This window comes from Hyla sarda, chromosome 2, assembly GCF_029499605.1.
Source record: "Hyla sarda isolate aHylSar1 chromosome 2, aHylSar1.hap1, whole genome shotgun sequence".
NCBI classification, from domain to species: Eukaryota; Metazoa; Chordata; class Amphibia; order Anura; family Hylidae; genus Hyla; species Hyla sarda.
Window position 1 is genome coordinate 86,412,582 of NC_079190.1, and position 17,606 is coordinate 86,430,187.

The following is a 17,606-nucleotide window of genomic DNA, read 5'->3' on the forward strand; positions in this document are numbered from 1 at the left end:
CTATAGAAATTGGGTATTGTTGTAATTGTATGGACCTACAGAATAAAATAGTGTGTGTTTTTTTTTTTACCAAAAAATAGGACTCAAAAATTTGCTAAAAAAAAAAAAAAAAAAAAAGGTTTCAGTTTTATTTTTTTATTTTTATTTTTCAGTTTTGCCCCAAAAATATAAATTTTTTGCATAGGTACCAAGAAAATAGAAAGCAGAGCACTCACCCGGAATGTGTCCTCAAGGGGTGGCTGGTCAACGGACAGGTTCTTCAGCAGGGAGGCGGTAGATGGAACGGGGGGAGCTCAGACGCCGGTGACCAGCCACCCCTCGAGGACAGGTACCGGGTGAGTGCTCCGCTTTCTATTTTCTTGGTACCTACACATTTGGAATATTCTCAGTTTCCGAGCAGCACCTCATAGGATCTTAATTGGGTTTTACATGCTCCATCTCCATTCATTGTCTGCATACTAGCAATGTTACATCTATAGCAGTAGTATATTCAGTGCCAATTCACTTCTGCTTCTTTTTCTGGTTGTCACAAATATCTATTCTTTTTCACTGTAGATTTGGTGGTAAAATGGGTGAAAATTTGAAGCTCAATTACTCCTGATTAAGAAAATGCCCCATATGTGTACGTTAAGTGCTCTGCTGGCGCAATACAATGCTTAGAAGAGAAGGAGCAAATTTGGGCTTTTTGAAAGAGAATATTTGCTGAAATGGTTTTTGGGGGGCATGTTGCATTTAGAAAATCCCCAGGGTGCCAAAACAGTAAAAATCCCCCCACATGGCAAACTATTTTGGAAACTTAACCCCTCAAGGAACGTAACAAGGGGTATAGTGAACCTTAACACCTCACAGGTGTTTGACGACTTTGCGTTGAAGTTGGACGTGAAAATGGAAAATTTGATTTTTAAACACTATAATGATGGTGTTACCCCAAATTATTCATTTTCACATGGTGTAATAGGTAAAATAAACCCCACAATTTGAAGTCCAATTTCTCCCGGTTAAGAAAACACCCCATATGTGGAGGTTAAGTGCTCTTCTGGCTCAGTACAGGTCTCAGAATAGAAGGAGCGCCATTGGACTTTTGGAGATAGAATTTTGCTGGAATTGAAGTCGGGGGCCATGTACATTTACAAAACTCCCATGATGCCAGAACAGCAGAAACCCCCCACATGTGACCCCATTTTAGAAACTACACCCCTCACAGAATGTAATAAGGGGTGCAGTGAGCATTTACACCCCACTGGCATTTGACAGATCTTTGGAACAGTGGGCTGTGCAAATGAAAAATTACATTTTTCATTTTCACAGACCACTGTTCAAAAAATCTGTCAGACACCTGTGGGGTGTAAATGCTCACTGCACCCCTTATTACATTACGTGAGGGGTGTAGTTTCCAAAATGGGGTCACATGTGGGGGGGTCCACTGTTCTGGCACTATGGGGGCTTTGTAAACACACATGGCCTTCAATTCCACACACATTCTGTCTCCAAAAGCCCAATGGCGCTCCTTCTCTTCTGAGCATTGTAGTTCGTCCGCAGAGCACTTTACGTCCACACATGGGGTTATAAATTTTGGGGGGCTTTTTTTTCCTATTACCCCTAGTGAAAATGAAAAATTTTGGATAACACCAGCATTTTAGTGAAGAAAATTAAATTTTTCATTTTCACGTCCAACTTTAACGAAAATTCGTCAAACACCTGTGGGATGTTAAAGCTCACTATACCCCTTGTTACATTCTGTGAGGGGTGTAGTTTCCAAAATGTGGTCACATGTGGGTATTTATTTTTTTGAGTTTATGTCAGAACCGGTGTAAAATCAGCCACCCCTGTGCAAATCACCAATTTAGGCCTCAAATGTACATAGTGCGCGCTCACTCCTGAGCCCTGTTGTGCGTCCGCAGAGCATTTTACGTCCACATATGGAGCATTTCCGTATTCAGGAGAAATTACATTAAAAATTTTTTTTCCTTTTACTTCTTGTGAAAATGAAAAACACCAGCATGTAAGTAAAATTTTTAATTTTTATTACACTAACTGTCGGGGGTTAATAACTCATTTATGAATTATGAATTATTAAAGGGTACCTCTCATCAAATAAACTTTTGATATATTTTAGATTAATGAATGCAGAATAACTTTCCAATAGCATGTTAATGAAAAAATACGCTTCTTTCTATTGTATTTTTCCCGATCAGTCCTGGCAGCAAGCATTTCTGACTCATGCTGGAGTCCTAAACACTCAGAGCTGCCAGCCTGCTTTGTTCACAGCCAAACAGGCTGTGAACAAAGCAGGCTGGCAGCTCTGAGTGTTCTCCTTTGTGAACAAAGCAGACTGGCAGCTCGTAGTGTTTAGGACTCCAGCATGAGTCTGAAATGCTTGCTGCCAGGACTGGTAGGGAGACCCCTAGTGGTCATTTCTTCAAAGTGGAAAATTAAATAGAAAGAAGCATATTTTTTAATAACATGCAATTGTAAAGTTATTCTGCATACATTAATCTATAATATATCAAAAGTTTTTTTGATGAGAGGTACCCTTTAATTATGGTCAACAAAAATATGAAATATATTATGACCGTTATGAATTGCCAAAAAGAAACAAACAATGCAATTCACCATATCTGGGCCCGACTATTTTCCCAGATATGAGTTCTATAGTAGTGGTAGTGTAACTTTTGCAATATAATAAAATAATAACGCAGTTATTATAAAAATGATATATACATTTATTGGTTACATAAAGGAATAATAAAAACAGACCATGATATCAATGAAATTAGATAAGAAAATATCAATGACACAATGTCAGATATTAAACAATGAAATATTATTAAGTTATTAAAAGATTAAACCTAATCACATAAGTGGGTTAGTTCAGATATCAGTAGATTACTATGTGTAGAGATCACCACATTATATGATATCCTATGGGCATATTATCTCTAGATATATAAAAAAGGGAATAAACCCCACCCAGTCCTAACCCCAGCTTTTCCTTGGTAAGATACAGTATATAAAATATACTTTATTAGGAAAACTTAAAATAAGTTTTCTCGTGGTAATTATTATTATGATGTCATTTATATAAGCAGAGTGGGATCCCAACAGACTATGCTATATATGCAATATGATTATCGCATTAATCCCCATAAGACCCGTTCATCTGCAGTAGAAGGGGGTGGCTTATACACTACTGGTACTATCTCACAATGGAGAAATATATATATATATATATATATATATATATATATATATATATATATATATATAAATAAATGTAATAAGCCGGTCTGCTCATAAACATGACATAACTGTCCACATAAAATGCGATAACTTATTCAAATAAGAAGCCAGTGTATCTTACCAAGGGCACTTCTGGATAAAAGAAAGATGGCTGCCTGGATCCCATGGGAACGCCTGAAGTCAATAACCGGTGAGTAGGGAATAAATGGGCATATGCACTAAAGTATTTCTCCCGGACTCTTCATGGCTCCGCCCCTTCAGGTAGCCTTTGTGATAGGGATGGGTCCCTCTGTCTGTATGGCTGTGATCTCCCTCTAGATCTGTGTGTCCTGGGTCTGTCCCACACCCGCATTTTAACTTGTCCCCATCTAAAAGATCCTCCCCCCACAAATATCATATTATCCAATGATGTTTGGAGGGTGTGTATGGAGATCAGGGCAAGTCACATGTCTAAGCTCATGACATCACAGCTAATCATTAATTATAGCCAGTATGATTAAATTCACCATAAGTGATATAATTATATATATATATATATATACACACACATATATATATATATATATATATATATATATATATATATATATATATACACACACATATATATATATACATATATATACACACACACACACACACACACACATAACAGGCTGGTGTAGACCCCAACTTTACCTTTTCATAAGGGGTAAAATGAGAAAAAGACCCCCAAAATTTGTTGGGCAATTTTTCCTGAGTACGGAAATACCCCATATGTGGCCCTAAACTGCTTCCTTGAAATACGACAGGGCTCCAAAGTGAGAGAGCTCCATGCGCATTTGAGGACTAAATTAGGGATTTGCATAGGGACGGACCCAGATGCCAGAATTACACTCGTATACGATACCAAAATGACCCTACGCAGTGTTTCCCAAACAGGGTGCCTCCAGCTGTTGCAAAACTCCAAGCATTCCTGGACAGTCAATGGCTGTCCGAAAATACTTGAAGTTGTTGTTTTGCAACAGCTGGAGGCTGCGTTTTAGAAACTGTGCCGTACCAGAGGTTTCTCATTTTTATTGGGGGGGAACCAACACTAGCCCTTTCTAAACTTCTTTTCTACTATTTAGGTGTTAAAGGGGTACTCCGGTGGAAAAAAATTTAGTTTAAATCAACTGGTGCCAGAAAGTTAAACAGATTTGTAAATTACTTCTATTAAAAAATCTTAATCCTTCCAGTACTTATTAGCTGCTGAATACTACAGAAGAAATTCTTTTCTTTTTGGAACACAGAGCTCTCTGCTGACATCATGACCACAGTGCTCTCTGTTGACGTCTCTGTCCATTTTAGGAACTGTCCAAAGCAGCATATGTTTTCTATGGGGATTTTCTCCTACTCTGGACAGTTCTTTAAATGGACAGAGATGTCAGCAGAGAGCACTGTGGTCATGATGTCAGCTAAGCGCTATGTGTTCCAAAAAGAAAATAATATCCTCTGTAGTATTCAGCAACTAAAAAGTACCCCTTTAACCACTTAAGGACCTAGAGCGTATGGATATGCCTTGACGTCCTGATACTTAAGGAACATGGGAATTACGACCATGGGAATTTCGGTCCTCGCCGGGCGGGGACCGGACCGGGGTGACTGCTGATATCTATCAGCAGGCACCCCGTGCAAATGCCCAGGGGGGGGGGGGGGTCATCAGACCCCCCCCCCCATGTCGGCGATCGGCGCAAATCGCAAGTGAATTCACACTTGTGATTTGCGCCGATTCCGGTTAACACGGGTCTATGGTGACCCGGAATATAAGGGGTGCCACCCCTCCTATCCCTGCTAATGGTCTGCTATTGATCGTCAGAAGCGACGACCAATAGCAGATCGGGGGCAGGGGGGGGGGTTAACTTTCGTTTTCCCTGTTCTGCCCACCCACTATAGGTGGGGCAGAACGGGGAAACGAAGGGGACCGGGCGACGACGTCCACTTACCGATCGGGAGGCAGCAGCTACGGTGATCGGCGGGCGGCATGACGTGCGTCAGAAGAGGACGGCTCCCGGGATCCTACGGAAACCGGTAAGTTGATCAGGAGGGCTACAGTCTGAGACTGTGGTCTCTAAACTCTAGCCATCCAGATGTTGCAAAACTACAACTCCCAGCATGCCCAGACAGCTGTTTGGGCATGATTAAATATGTAGTTTTGCAACAGCTGGAGGGCTGCAGTTTTAGACCACTATACAGTGGTCTCTAAACTATATCCCTCCAGATCTTGCAAAACTACAACTCCTAGCACGCCCACATAGCTGTTTGCTGTCTGGGCATGCTGGGATTTGTAGTTTTGCAACATATAGAGGTCCACAGTTTGGAGATCACTGTGCAGGGGTCTATAATCTGTAGCCCTCCAGATGTTGCAAAAATGCAAATCCCAGAATGCCCAAACAGCAAACAGCTGTCTCGGCATGCTGGGAGTTGTAGTTGGGTACCTCCAGCTGTTGCATAACTACATCTCCCAGCATGCCCTTCGGTGATCAGTACATGTTGGGAGCTGTAGTTTTGCAACAGCTGGAGGCACATTGGTTGGAAAATACTGAGTTAGGCAACAAGACCTAACTGAAGGTTTTCCAACCAGTGTGCCTCCAACTGTTGCAAAAGTACAACTCCCAGCATGCACGGCCTGTCAGTAATGCTGGGAGTTGTACAGGGTACATTCACACGGACAGGTTTACAGTAAATTTCCTGCTTCAAGTTTGGGCTGCGGCAAATTTTTCGCCGTAGCGCAAACTCCTAGCGGGAAACTCCCCGTAACACGCCAGTGCGAATGTACCCTAAAAACACTACACTAACACATAATAAAGGGTAAAACACTACATAAACACCCCCTTACACTGTCCCCCCCAATAAAAATGTAAAACGTCTTGTACGGCAGTGTTTCCAAAACGGAGCCTCGAGCTGTTGAAAACAACAACTCCCAGCAGTCCTGGACAGCCACTGACTGTCCAGGCATGCTGGGAGTTAAGCAACAGCTGGAGGCACCCTGTTTGGCAATCACTGGCGTAGAATACCCCTATGTCCACCCTTATGCAATCCCTAATTTAGTCCTCAAATGCGCATGGAGCTCTCTCACTTCGGAGCCCTGTCGTATTTCAAGGAAACAGTTTAGGGCCACATATGGGGTATTTCCGTACTCGGGAGAAATTGCACTACAAATTTTGGGGGGCTTTTTCTCTTTTTACCCCTTATGAAAAGGAAAAGTTGGGGGCTACACCAGCCTGTTAGTGTAAAAAAATAAAAAATGTTACACTAACAGGCTGGTGTTGCCCCATACTTTTTATTTTCACAAGCGGTAAAAAAGGAAAAAAAAGACCCCCAAAATTTGTAACGCAATTTCTCCTGAATACGGAAATACCCCACATGTGGGTGTAAAATGCTCTGCGGGCGCACAACAGGGCTCAGGAGTGAGATCGCACTATGTACATTTGAGGCCTAAATTGGTGATTTGCACAGGGGTGGCTGATTTTACAGTGGTTCTGAAAAACGCAAAAAAATAAATACCCACATGTGGCCCCATTTTGGAAACTACACCCCTCACGCAACGTGACAAGGGGTATAGTGAGCCTTACAGGTGTTTGACAAATTTTCATTAAAGTTGGATGGGAAAAAGAAAACAAAAAATTTTTTTTCACTAAAATGCTGGTGTTAGCCTAAATTTTTCATTTTCACAAGGGAAAATAGGAAAAAAGCCCCCCAAAATTTGTAATCCCATCTCTTCTGAGTAAGAACATACCCCATATGTGGATGTTAAGTGCTCTGCTGGCACACTACAATGCTCAGAAGAGAAGAAGCGCCATTGGGATTTTGAAGAGAAAATTTGTCCGGAATTGAAGGCCACGCGTGTTTACAAAGCCCCCATAGTGCCAGAACAATGGACCACCTCCCCAAATGTGACCATTTTGGAAACTACACCCCTCATGTAATGTAATAAGGGGTACAGTGAGAATTTACACCCCACAGGTGTCTGACAGATTTTTGGAACAGTGGTGCGTGAAAAATAAAATTTTTCATTTGCACAGCCCACTGTTCCAAAGATCTGTCGAACGCCAGTGGGGTGTAAATACTCACTGCACCCCTTATTAAATTCTGTGGGGGGGGGTGTAGTTTCCAAAATGGGGTCACATGTGCGGGGTTCCACTGTTCTGGCACCACGGGGGGCTTTGTAAACGCACATGGCCCCTGACTTCCATTCCAGATGAATTCTCTTTCCAAAAGCTCAATGGCGCCTCTCCTCTTCTGAGCATTGTAGTTCGCCAGCAGAGCACTTGACGTCCACACATGGGGTATTTCCATACTCAGAAGAAACGGGGTTACAAATTTTGGAGGTCATTTTCTCCTATTACCCCTTGTAAGAATGTAAAATTTTGGGGAAAAAATGCATTTTAGTAAAAAAAAAAAAAAAAAATTCTCATTTACACATCCAACTTTAACTAAAAGTAGTCAAACACTTGTGGGTAGTTAAGGCTCACTGTACCCCTTGTAAGATCCCTAAAGGGGTTCTCCGGTGCGTAAACATCTTATCCCCTATCCAAAGGATAGGGGATAAGATGCCTGATCGCGGGAGTCCCGCCGCTGGGGACCCCTGGGATCATGCACGCGGCACCCAGTTTATAATCAGTCCCCCGAGCGTGTTCGTCACACACCGCCCGCCCTGTAGTCGCCCGTAATCAGTCCCGGAGCGAACACGCTCCGGGGACTGATTACAAACGGGGTGCCGCGTGCATGATCCCGGGGGTCCCCAGCGGCGGGACTCCCGCGATCAGGCATCTTATCCCCTAGCCTTTGGATAGGGGATAAGATGTTCAAGCACCGGAGAACCCCTTTAAGGGGTGTAGTTTCCAAAATAGTATGCCATGTGGGTATTTTTTGCTGTTCTGGCACCACAGGGGCTTCCTAAATGCGACATGCCTCCAAAAAACCATTTCAGCAAAAGTTGCTTTTAAAAAGCCAAATGTGACTCCTTCTATTCTGAGCATTGTAGTTCGCCAGCAGAGCATTTTACGTCCTAACATGGGGTATTTCCATACTCAGAAGAGATGGGGTTACAAATTTGGGGGGGGGCATTTTCTCCCATTACCCTTTGTAAAAATGCACTTTAGTGAAAACATTTTTTTCCCCATTTACACATCCGATTTTAACGAAAAGTTGTCAAACACCTGTGGGGTGTTAAAGGAGTACTCCGGAGCGTTGGTACTTAAAAAAAAAAAAAGTTTACCTCATCTGATAGCTCTTGCAAAGACCTTTCCAATGATACCTCATTTGTCAAATTTGGCCCAGCCATTCTCTTGTAATTGCCACCTGTAGCAGTAAGCAGCCATGTCATAAAGACTACATTTCCCATGACTCCCTGCGCCAGCTTCCTGTTAGCTGCTGCTCTCTCCCCCTTTCCCCCCCCCCCCAGGAAATTATAATAAATTATAATAAAGTAACGCCCACAGCTCCTTCCCTCCTTAGATGTGCCCACTAGCGCAGTGTTTCCCAACTAGGGTGCCTCCAGCTGTTGCAAAACTACAACTCCCAGCATGCCCAGACAGCCGAAGGCTGTCCGGACATGCTGGGAGTTGTAGTTTCGCAACAGCTGGAGGCACCCTAGTTGGGAAACACTGCACTAGCGGTGTCACAAGAATGCCGAGCGCGGCTCTGTTCCCTGTAAGCTCTCAGGGTACGAGCCTCGCTCGCGGCGATAGGAGCCTAGCGTTAGCCCTACACTATTTGTGTAGTACTGCGCATGCGCAGAATAAATTAACTTTGGGGGAGTAGCCGACTCCGGGTTGGGAGGCCGACACATCCCGCAGTGACTCATGGGAGCGACGAGTCACCGGGCGAAGATGGCGGCGGATCAAGAAGAAATACAGGTCGAGCGTCATCAGAAGACCCAGCTTCCGGACAGAGAGAAAAGCGAGGAGAAGACCGGGAAGAAGACCATATGGAAAACGTGAGTATATTAGAATGTTATATAACTTTGCCTCATGATACAATTCCCCTATAAAAGGTTAGCTTCGGACTACTCCTTTAAGGCTAACTGGACCCCTTGTTACGTGCCTTGAGGGGTGTAGTTTCCAAAATGGTATGCCATGTGGGGTTTTCTGCTGTCCTGGCACCATGGGGGCTTTCTAAATGGGACATGCCCCCCAAAAACCATTTCAGAAAAATTCACTCTCCAAAATCCCATTGTTGCTCCTACCCTTCTGAGCCCTCTAATGCGCCCGCCGAATACTTGACATACACACATGAGGTATTTCCTTACTCAAGAGAAATTGGGTTACAAATTTTGGGGGGCTTTTTCTCCTATTACCACTTGTAAAAATTAAAAAACTGGGTCTACAAGAACATGCGAGTGTAAAAAATGAAGATTTTGAATTTTCTCCTTCACTTTGCTGTTATTCCTGTGAAACACCTAAAGGGTTCACACACTTACTGAATGTCATTTTGGATACTTTGAGGGGTGCAGTTTTTATAATTGGGTCATTTGTGGGGTATTTCTAATATGAAGGCCCTTCAAATCCACTTCAAAACTAAACTGGTCCCTGAAAAATTCCGATTTTGAAAATGGTGCGAAAAATTGGAAAATTTGCTGCTGTACTTTGAAGCCCTCTGATGTCTTCCAAAAGTAAAAACATGTCAACTTTATGATGCAAACATAAAGTGGACATATTGTACATGCGAATCAATGTGTAATTTATTTGGAATATCCATTTTCCTTATAAGCAGAGAGCTTCAAAGTAAAGAAAAAAAATGCAAAATTTTCAATTTTTTCATTTACATTTTTGAATTTTTCACCAAGAAATGATACAAGTATCACAAAATGTTACCACTAACATAAAGTAGAATATGTCACGAAAAAACAAACTCGGAATTAGAATGAAAGGTAAAAGCATCCCAGAGTTATTAATGCTTAAAGTGACAGTGGTCAGATGTGCAAAAAATGGCCGGGTCCTTAAGGTATATTTGGGCCTGGTCCTTAAGGGGTTAAAGAATCATGTTGTGAGGAGTATTTGATGAAAGGGAGTTTCAGCGATGAATCTCCAATCTGCATTGGCCAAACAGTTAAAGCAGACCTCCCAGGAGCTAAATTAGTATATAGGGCTTTTCGTCAGGATTCTGGGCATGTCTCTCTTTTTTATCTCCATAGTCGTTTCCAGCAGAGATATAAGCAGGTTTGATAATATGTAAATGCCTGCTTGAAAATGCCAATCCCATTTGATTAACTGACATAGAGGCAGCGAATTCATTCAGGCTGCGCTCGCTCCCTACCTGTCAAATCAGACAGGCGGGAGCGAGTGCAGTGAACGCCGTAGCTGCGCGTATTGGCTGCTTAGATTCACGCGCAGCCCATCCCCAGCATGTAAAGTGCAGTGGAGACAGCGCGCGCACAGTAGTTATCAGTGCCGCGCTGAAGCTCCACTACAACTTTACACGGGTCTCGGCAGGTTTATATTTATAGGCAGGCTACTCCTATACTCCTCCTCCCTGGGTAGTACATGCACTGCTAAACAGGGAGGAGGAGACCCCAGAGCAGCCTGTCGTGCAATTCGCTGATCATCTATGCGCGCTCCCGACAGGAGCGCAGCATAGATGAAGTGAGGGCGGAAGTCGGCGCCCAGCAGGCATCAGTGACGTCGTGCCTGCTGGGGAAGCTGGCTTCCGGGAGAGGACAGCGCAGCAAGAAAGAAGAGATGAAGATGACGACTTTGTGAGTTGAACAAAAAGTTTTTTTTAAAGGAAGGGAGGGGGTTAAGGATAGATTTAACAATAGGTAGGGACAGAAGAAAACAAAAAACAGATGGTGGGAGCTACTCTTTAACCATAGGCTCTTGCCAAATTGGGAAAACACCACCTGGGCACTTGAGTCAAATTTTTATATGTTTACATCATTTACATAATATTACAGACATATTTAGTTTTCCTAGGGGAGAGGTACAAGTGACTGAACTATACTGTTATTTTACTGTCCTCTCATTTCACAATGCTATAGGTATGGGTCAGTGTTTCCCAACCAGGGTGCTTCCAGATGTTGCAAAACTACAACTCCCAGCATGCCTGGACAGCCTTCGGCTGTCCAGGCATGCTGGGAGTTGTAGTTTTGCAACACCTGGAGGCACCCTGGTATGGGGTAATAGGAATCATATCATGGCAGCCACAGAGGCCTTCAGAAGGCCCCAGGCTGCATGACAACTAATCGGCAACTTGCAACTGAATTGAGGGTGGGATCCCGGCATATACATTTCTATATGCAACAGCATCTAGGGGGTTAAAGTGCTAGCATCAGAGTCCTCTTCCATGCTGGCCGCTGACAGCTAGTGTCAGCTGCAGACAACAGTCAACGTCAGCGCCATACTTCTTCATGCAACAGGTGACATATCTATTCGATGACTGTTGGGAAGGGGTTAAACAAACATTTTGTGTATTTGCGATAAAGTAAAAAAAAAAAAGCTAAGTGATTCCATAAATTTTGCAACAGGTCGTCGCTCAACCTCCGGACACATGTAAATAAAACCACAGTCTATATCTTTGTCTGCCTGATGTCTTACAAAATCCACTAACAATGATCTGGAGTATATAATTATAACAGGAGATAATTCAGTGATACATTTCGTAGTTCTTAAGGAAGGGCACTACCCACCTGTTTGTATATCAGAGGACTCCCCAGCTTCTGTAAGTATTTCATCATTCTCCAATATTTTTGCAGCATCTGACACTTTTCCCTGCTGTGCTTCCTGGGATTGAGAGGTAACAGACACGCACCGTACACTAGACACTGGTGATGCCGGAGCTGGACAATATGTCTCAGAAAAGCAATGTGTCTCATTTACTGCAGCTGCCACTTTTACATTAGAATTACTAAAGTTGCACAAGTCTTGACCACTGATCGTGAGAGACGCTGGGTGGCTGGAGGCAGAGTTTTCCCATGCGTCCTGCGAGCTTCCTTTACAAAATGGGCCGTTAGTCAATGGAGATGCTGAACCATTAACTTGATGTAGACTTGGCCCAAGACTGTCAATCATAATAGTAGACTTGGGGTATTTCCAGAGGTAGTCAAAGTTATTGGATGCAGGGTGACTGGTAGTACTGGCATCTGATGCATACGTCCCATGAGGATTAGTTGGTATGGAGGGAGAGATCAGACCATTTACTGGCATGTCGCAATTCAGACCTAAAGACACATATGTCAAGATTAATTTATGACAACTTCTGGATAAACTTTAAAAAGGGGTACTCGGGTGGAAACCATTTTTGTTTTAAATCAACTGGTGCCAGAAAGTTAAACATATTTGTAAATTATTTCAATAAAAAAAAAATCTTAATCCTTCCAGTACTTATTAGCTGCTGAATACTACAGAGGAAATTCTTTTCTTTTTGGAACACAGTGCTCTCTCCTGACATCTCTGTCCATTTTAAGAACTGTCCAGAGTAGGAGAAAATCCCCATAGCAAACATTTGCTGCTCTGGACAGTTCCTAAAATGGACAGAGATGTCAGCAGAGAGCACTGTGGTCATGATGTCAGCAGAGAGCACTGTGTTCCAAAAAGAAAATAATTTCCTCTGTAGTATTCAGCAGCTAATAAGTACTGGAAGGATTAAGATTTTTCTTAATTCTTTTCTGCTCTCTGCTGACATCATGACCACAGTGCTCTCTGCTGACATCTCTGTCCATTTTAGGAACTGTCCAGAGCAGCAAATGTTTGCTATGGGGATTTTCTCCTACTCTGGACAGTTCTTAAAATGGACAGAGATGTCAGCAGAGAGCACTGTGTTCCAAAAAGAAAAGAATTTCCTCTGTAGTATTCAGCAGCTAATAAGTACTGGAAGGATTAAGATTTTTTTAATAGAAGTAATTTACAAGCCTGTTTAACTTTCTGGCACCAGTTGATTTAAAAAATAAATAAATAGTTTTCTACCGGAGTACCCCTTTAACCATGAAGAAAATAGTAAAACTAAAAAGGAAAAAAAAAAAGACAAAAGTCAATTGCTGCACGGGATCGTGGCATGACGTCACTAGGGGGCATGGCTGTGATGTCATGCCACGCCCCCTCCATTCATGTCTATGTGTGACACCCCCTCTCATAGGCATGAATGGCGGGATCGAGGCATGACGTCACTAGGGGGGCGTGGCTGTGACGTCCCGCCCCTGTCTCTGAGGCAGCGCTCGTCACAGAATGCCGGGGGCTGCACAGATTTCGCGGGACCACTACGATCATACATCTTATCCCCTACCCTTTGGATAAGGGATAAGATGTATAAAGCCGAAATACCCCTTTAATCACTTTTTTTTCTCTTAAACCAACAGGGCACATTCAGAGGTCATGTGGAGTCTTAATAGGTAAGAAAGCACAAGGAAGCCCTGTATAATATAACACAAGTGGTTTTAATGTTAGAACGGTTTGGTTTGTATAAATGCACATATTTAGAATGCATTAGAAAGCTAAGTACAGTGATCCCTCAACTTACAATGGCCTCAACATACAAGTTTCAACATACAATGCTCTTTTATGGACCATTGTAACTTGAAACCAGACTCAACATACAATGCTATGGAATCTGCGAAACATGTCAATGGCTGGAAGAACCGACCAATGAGAATGGATATTTCACTGGTAAAACCCCCGTATTCCTAAAGTACATGCACTGACTGGTGTCTGTTAGCGCCCCCTACAGTACAGGGAGGTATTACATGTTCTGTACTCTTTACCTGTTCCAGGGTTAGCTTCTCCTTTGGGCATCAGGTAAGGGCGGCTTCATTTTCATATTTTTTTTTTTGTTTAGGACATTGCATGTTCTGTACAGGACCCTGAATAAGCTCCTGTCCTCTACATAGACCAGTGTTTCCCAAAGAGGTTGCCTCCAGCTGTTCCAAAACTACAACTCCCAGCATGCCCGGACAGCCAAAGGCTGTCTGGGCATGCTGGGAGTTGTAGTTTTGCCACAGCTGGAGGCACTCTGGTTGGGAAACACTGAAATAGACAGTGATTTACAGCTCCCAGCAGATCTTTCTTACTTTTATATGTAAGGTTTTGCTTTATCTATATTAGTTATCTACTTATTTTTCTTTAATCCTCACTTTTTCTCTATTTTTGGATGACATTTTGGTGCCTTTAGAACCAATTACAAGGTTTCCATAGAGTTCTGGTCTCAACATACAATGGTGGTCCTGGAACCAATTAATATTGTAACTTGAGGGACCACTGTACAGACTAACATATTTGTTCACCTTTTGCTTGCTGAGGAAATATTACAAGAGAATTATGTGTGTAAACTGGTTCCACCAATTGAGGCAGCTGTTTCAGTCCTGAGGCGCTGGATAATGGAGGCTGGCCAGTGCTTCCAAAGTGATTGTTTGTCTCCATGTCTACAAAGCAAAAAGAAAGAAAATGACTACAAAGTAACTAGAACCAAGCAGTGATTTGTAAATACATCAGACATTACAATACCAACACTGTTCAGCAATAAATGTAACTATTATATGGAAGAACATGAGAGATCCAATGACACGCTCGATGGCACCTCCAAGTGATCTACTGTTTAGGAATCCCAAAATTAATCAATAAAAAGGAGGCAGGCACCAATACTGACCTTATACTTCCACTAGAAAATGCAAGAAGATTAAGACAATGGGGGAGATTTATCAAAACCTGTGCAGAGGAAGAGTGGTGCAGTTGCCCATAGCAACCAATCAGATTGCTTCTTTCATTTTCCACAGGCCTCTGAAGAGGCCTGTGGAAAATGAAAGAACAATCTGATTGGTTGCTATGGGCAACTGCACCACTCTTCCTCTGCACAGGTTTTGATAAATCTCCCCAAATATGGGCAAAAAGATTAACTAGCGCCGACCCATTAATGTAGAAACTATAAACCATGCTAGAGGTCCAGCACAGCTGATACATAATCTACTCCCATCATCTACAACATCAGCTATTTAGGAAGTATTATAATACGGACAGACATTAATTAAAGGGGTCATCCAGGAAAAAAACTCTCTCTCTCTATATCTCTATCTATCTATCAACTGGTCCTATTAAAAAAATCTTAATCCTTTCAGTACTTATGAGCTGCTGAAGTTGAGTTGTTCTTTTCTGTAATATCACCGATAGAATTTTTCTACAACTTGGTAGAATAAGGTGCATACATAGAAAGCAACTCCTATTAATAAACAAATGCACCTAAGGCTTCTTTTAGAGATAAGCGAACTTACAGTAAATTTGATTTGTCACGAATTTCTCGGCTCGGCAGTTGATGCCTTTTCCTGCAGGAAATTAGTTCAGCCTTCAGGTGCTCCGGTGGGCTGGAAAAGGTGGATACAGTCCTAGGAAAAAAAGAGTCTCCTAGGACTGTATCCACCTTTTCCAGCCCACCGGAGCACCTGAAAGCTGAACTAATTTATGCAGTAAAAGTCATCAACTGCCGAGCCGAGAAGTTCGTGACGAATCGACACTACGAAATCCTCCGTTTTTAAATATCCGTAGGAAGATCCGTGTGAAAATCGGCTGAAAATGGCAGTAACAAAATCCTATACGTCCGTTAGAAAATCCCATTACAGTCTATGGGATTTTCTAATATCCGTATGAATCCGTTATAGATAACGGACGTTAGTTTGTTACGGAAGATAGTTACGGAAGAAATAGCTCATGAACTATTTCTTCCGTAACAAACTAACGTCCGTTATCAATAACGGACTATAACGGATTCATACGGATATTAGAAAATCCCATAGACTATTATGGGATTTTCTAACGGACGTATAGGATTTTGTTACTGCTGATTTTTACAGGGATCTTCGTACAGATGTTTAAAAACTGAGAATTTTGTAGTGTGAAAGAAGCCCAACACTGAATAATTCAGCAAAATACAAAATGCCTTTATTTCACATATAACAGATAAAAATAGTTAAAAGGTCATACATGTAAATGCACAAAACAGCACCGGTACATACACGATATAGGTAGATAGGCACAGAGGACAATACAATGTAGTGGTAATAGGGTAAACAGGTCACAGTTAGCAGCAATAATACTGGATAGAATACCAGAAATATAAGAAGCACAATATAGATAAAGCATGGACCTGACAGGAGAATGCAGGCAAACAACATGTTAACACAAGAAAATCAAGTGCCAAATCCTACCTATACCTGACCCCAACGACCGTTTCGCAGAATTGCTCTGCTTCCTCAGGGGGAAGTTGAGTTGTTCTTTTCTGTCTAAGTGCTCTCTGATGACACCTGTCTCGGGAACTGTCCAGAGTACAGTAGAAGCAAATCCCCATAGCAAACCTTTTCTACTGTGTGCAGTTCCCGAGACAAGCAGAGATGTCAGCAGAGAGCACTGTCGTCAGACAGAAAAGAACTTAACTTCAGCAGCTGTTAATTATTGGAAGGATTAAGGATTGGACCTGATGAAGAGGGGGTCTTGCCCCTCGTAACGCGTAGTCCCTCCATTAAAACTTTTGATTTATTATTCCACCTGTCCGCTATCGCTTATTGCCGACCGAGGCTTCACATACCTCTCCCGGCTACTGCCAGTAACCACCGAGTGAGCGCCACTACGAGGATCTTTTCTCCTGCCTCCACGGGACAACTCAAGCTATCCAGCACCGGTCAGAGACAACCTCCGACACGGGATTACCTCCGGCAGCTCCCGGTCCTCTACCCTGCAATTGGGTGACATACGCTACAAGGTGTTGTACTCTGCGTACAACACCACCAGGTGAGCACCGTTCTATTTGCATTACGGCATCGATTGCCATCAGAGTAACGGCACAGGTTGCGCCCCCGTCTGTCCCTCCCTTCCTCCCTTTTTTTTTTTTCTATTACATGTGCAAGATTTTTTTAATAGAATTTATAAATCTGTTTAACTTTCTGGAGCCAATTGATATAAAAAAATATATAACGTTTTTTCCTGAAATAACTCTTTAAAAAGGGTTGTCCAGTGAATTAATTCCATTGTGTAAGGCGGAAAAAAAAAACCCCATAGAAATATAAAAAACTTCTCTCAGTGTCCCCTTAGAAAACCTCACCCCAATTGACTTCAATGGAAGCCATCCAATACGTGGTTCAGCACTGTATTCATACTGAAGTCGATGAAAGCTTCAGGGCTCAATTTGACCACGCTGCCGATGGTTCAGAGAGTCAAAAGAAGTCAGTGGCTGCATAAGGCAGTGTTTCCCAACCAGGGTGCCTCCAGCTGTTGCAAAACTACAACTCCCAGCATGCCCGGACAGCCAACGGCTGTCCGGGCATGCTGGGAGTTGTAGTTTTGCAACAGCTGGCGGTACCCTGGTTGGGAAACACTGGTGTAAGGAATTCCCTCGACAACCCTAGTCACACTCTCTACTGCAAAGGGCAACAG

General features: G+C 42.7%; 1 protein-coding gene across 9 annotated transcripts in view; it reads right to left on the reverse strand.

Moving 5' to 3' along the window:
* Positions 1-17,606, reverse strand: part of BAZ2A (bromodomain adjacent to zinc finger domain 2A) — a 97,684-nt gene that overhangs the window by 61,113 nt on the left and 18,965 nt on the right. For 8 of the 9 annotated variants that reach the window (XR_008889637.1, XR_008889635.1, XR_008889636.1 and 5 more), the window contains exons 2-3: positions 14,474-14,611; positions 11,888-12,418 (exon numbers count right to left, since the gene is read on the reverse strand). Coding sequence is in view for 5 of the 9 variants with exons in the window: in XM_056562415.1 (XP_056418390.1) it covers positions 11,888-12,418; positions 14,474-14,609 (667 nt within the window). In the remaining 4 variants the exon portion in view is untranslated. Of the gene's footprint in view, positions 1-11,887; positions 12,419-14,473; positions 14,612-14,835; positions 14,856-17,606 lie in introns of those variants that run through there. The other variant, XM_056562412.1, reaches the window with a different exon arrangement.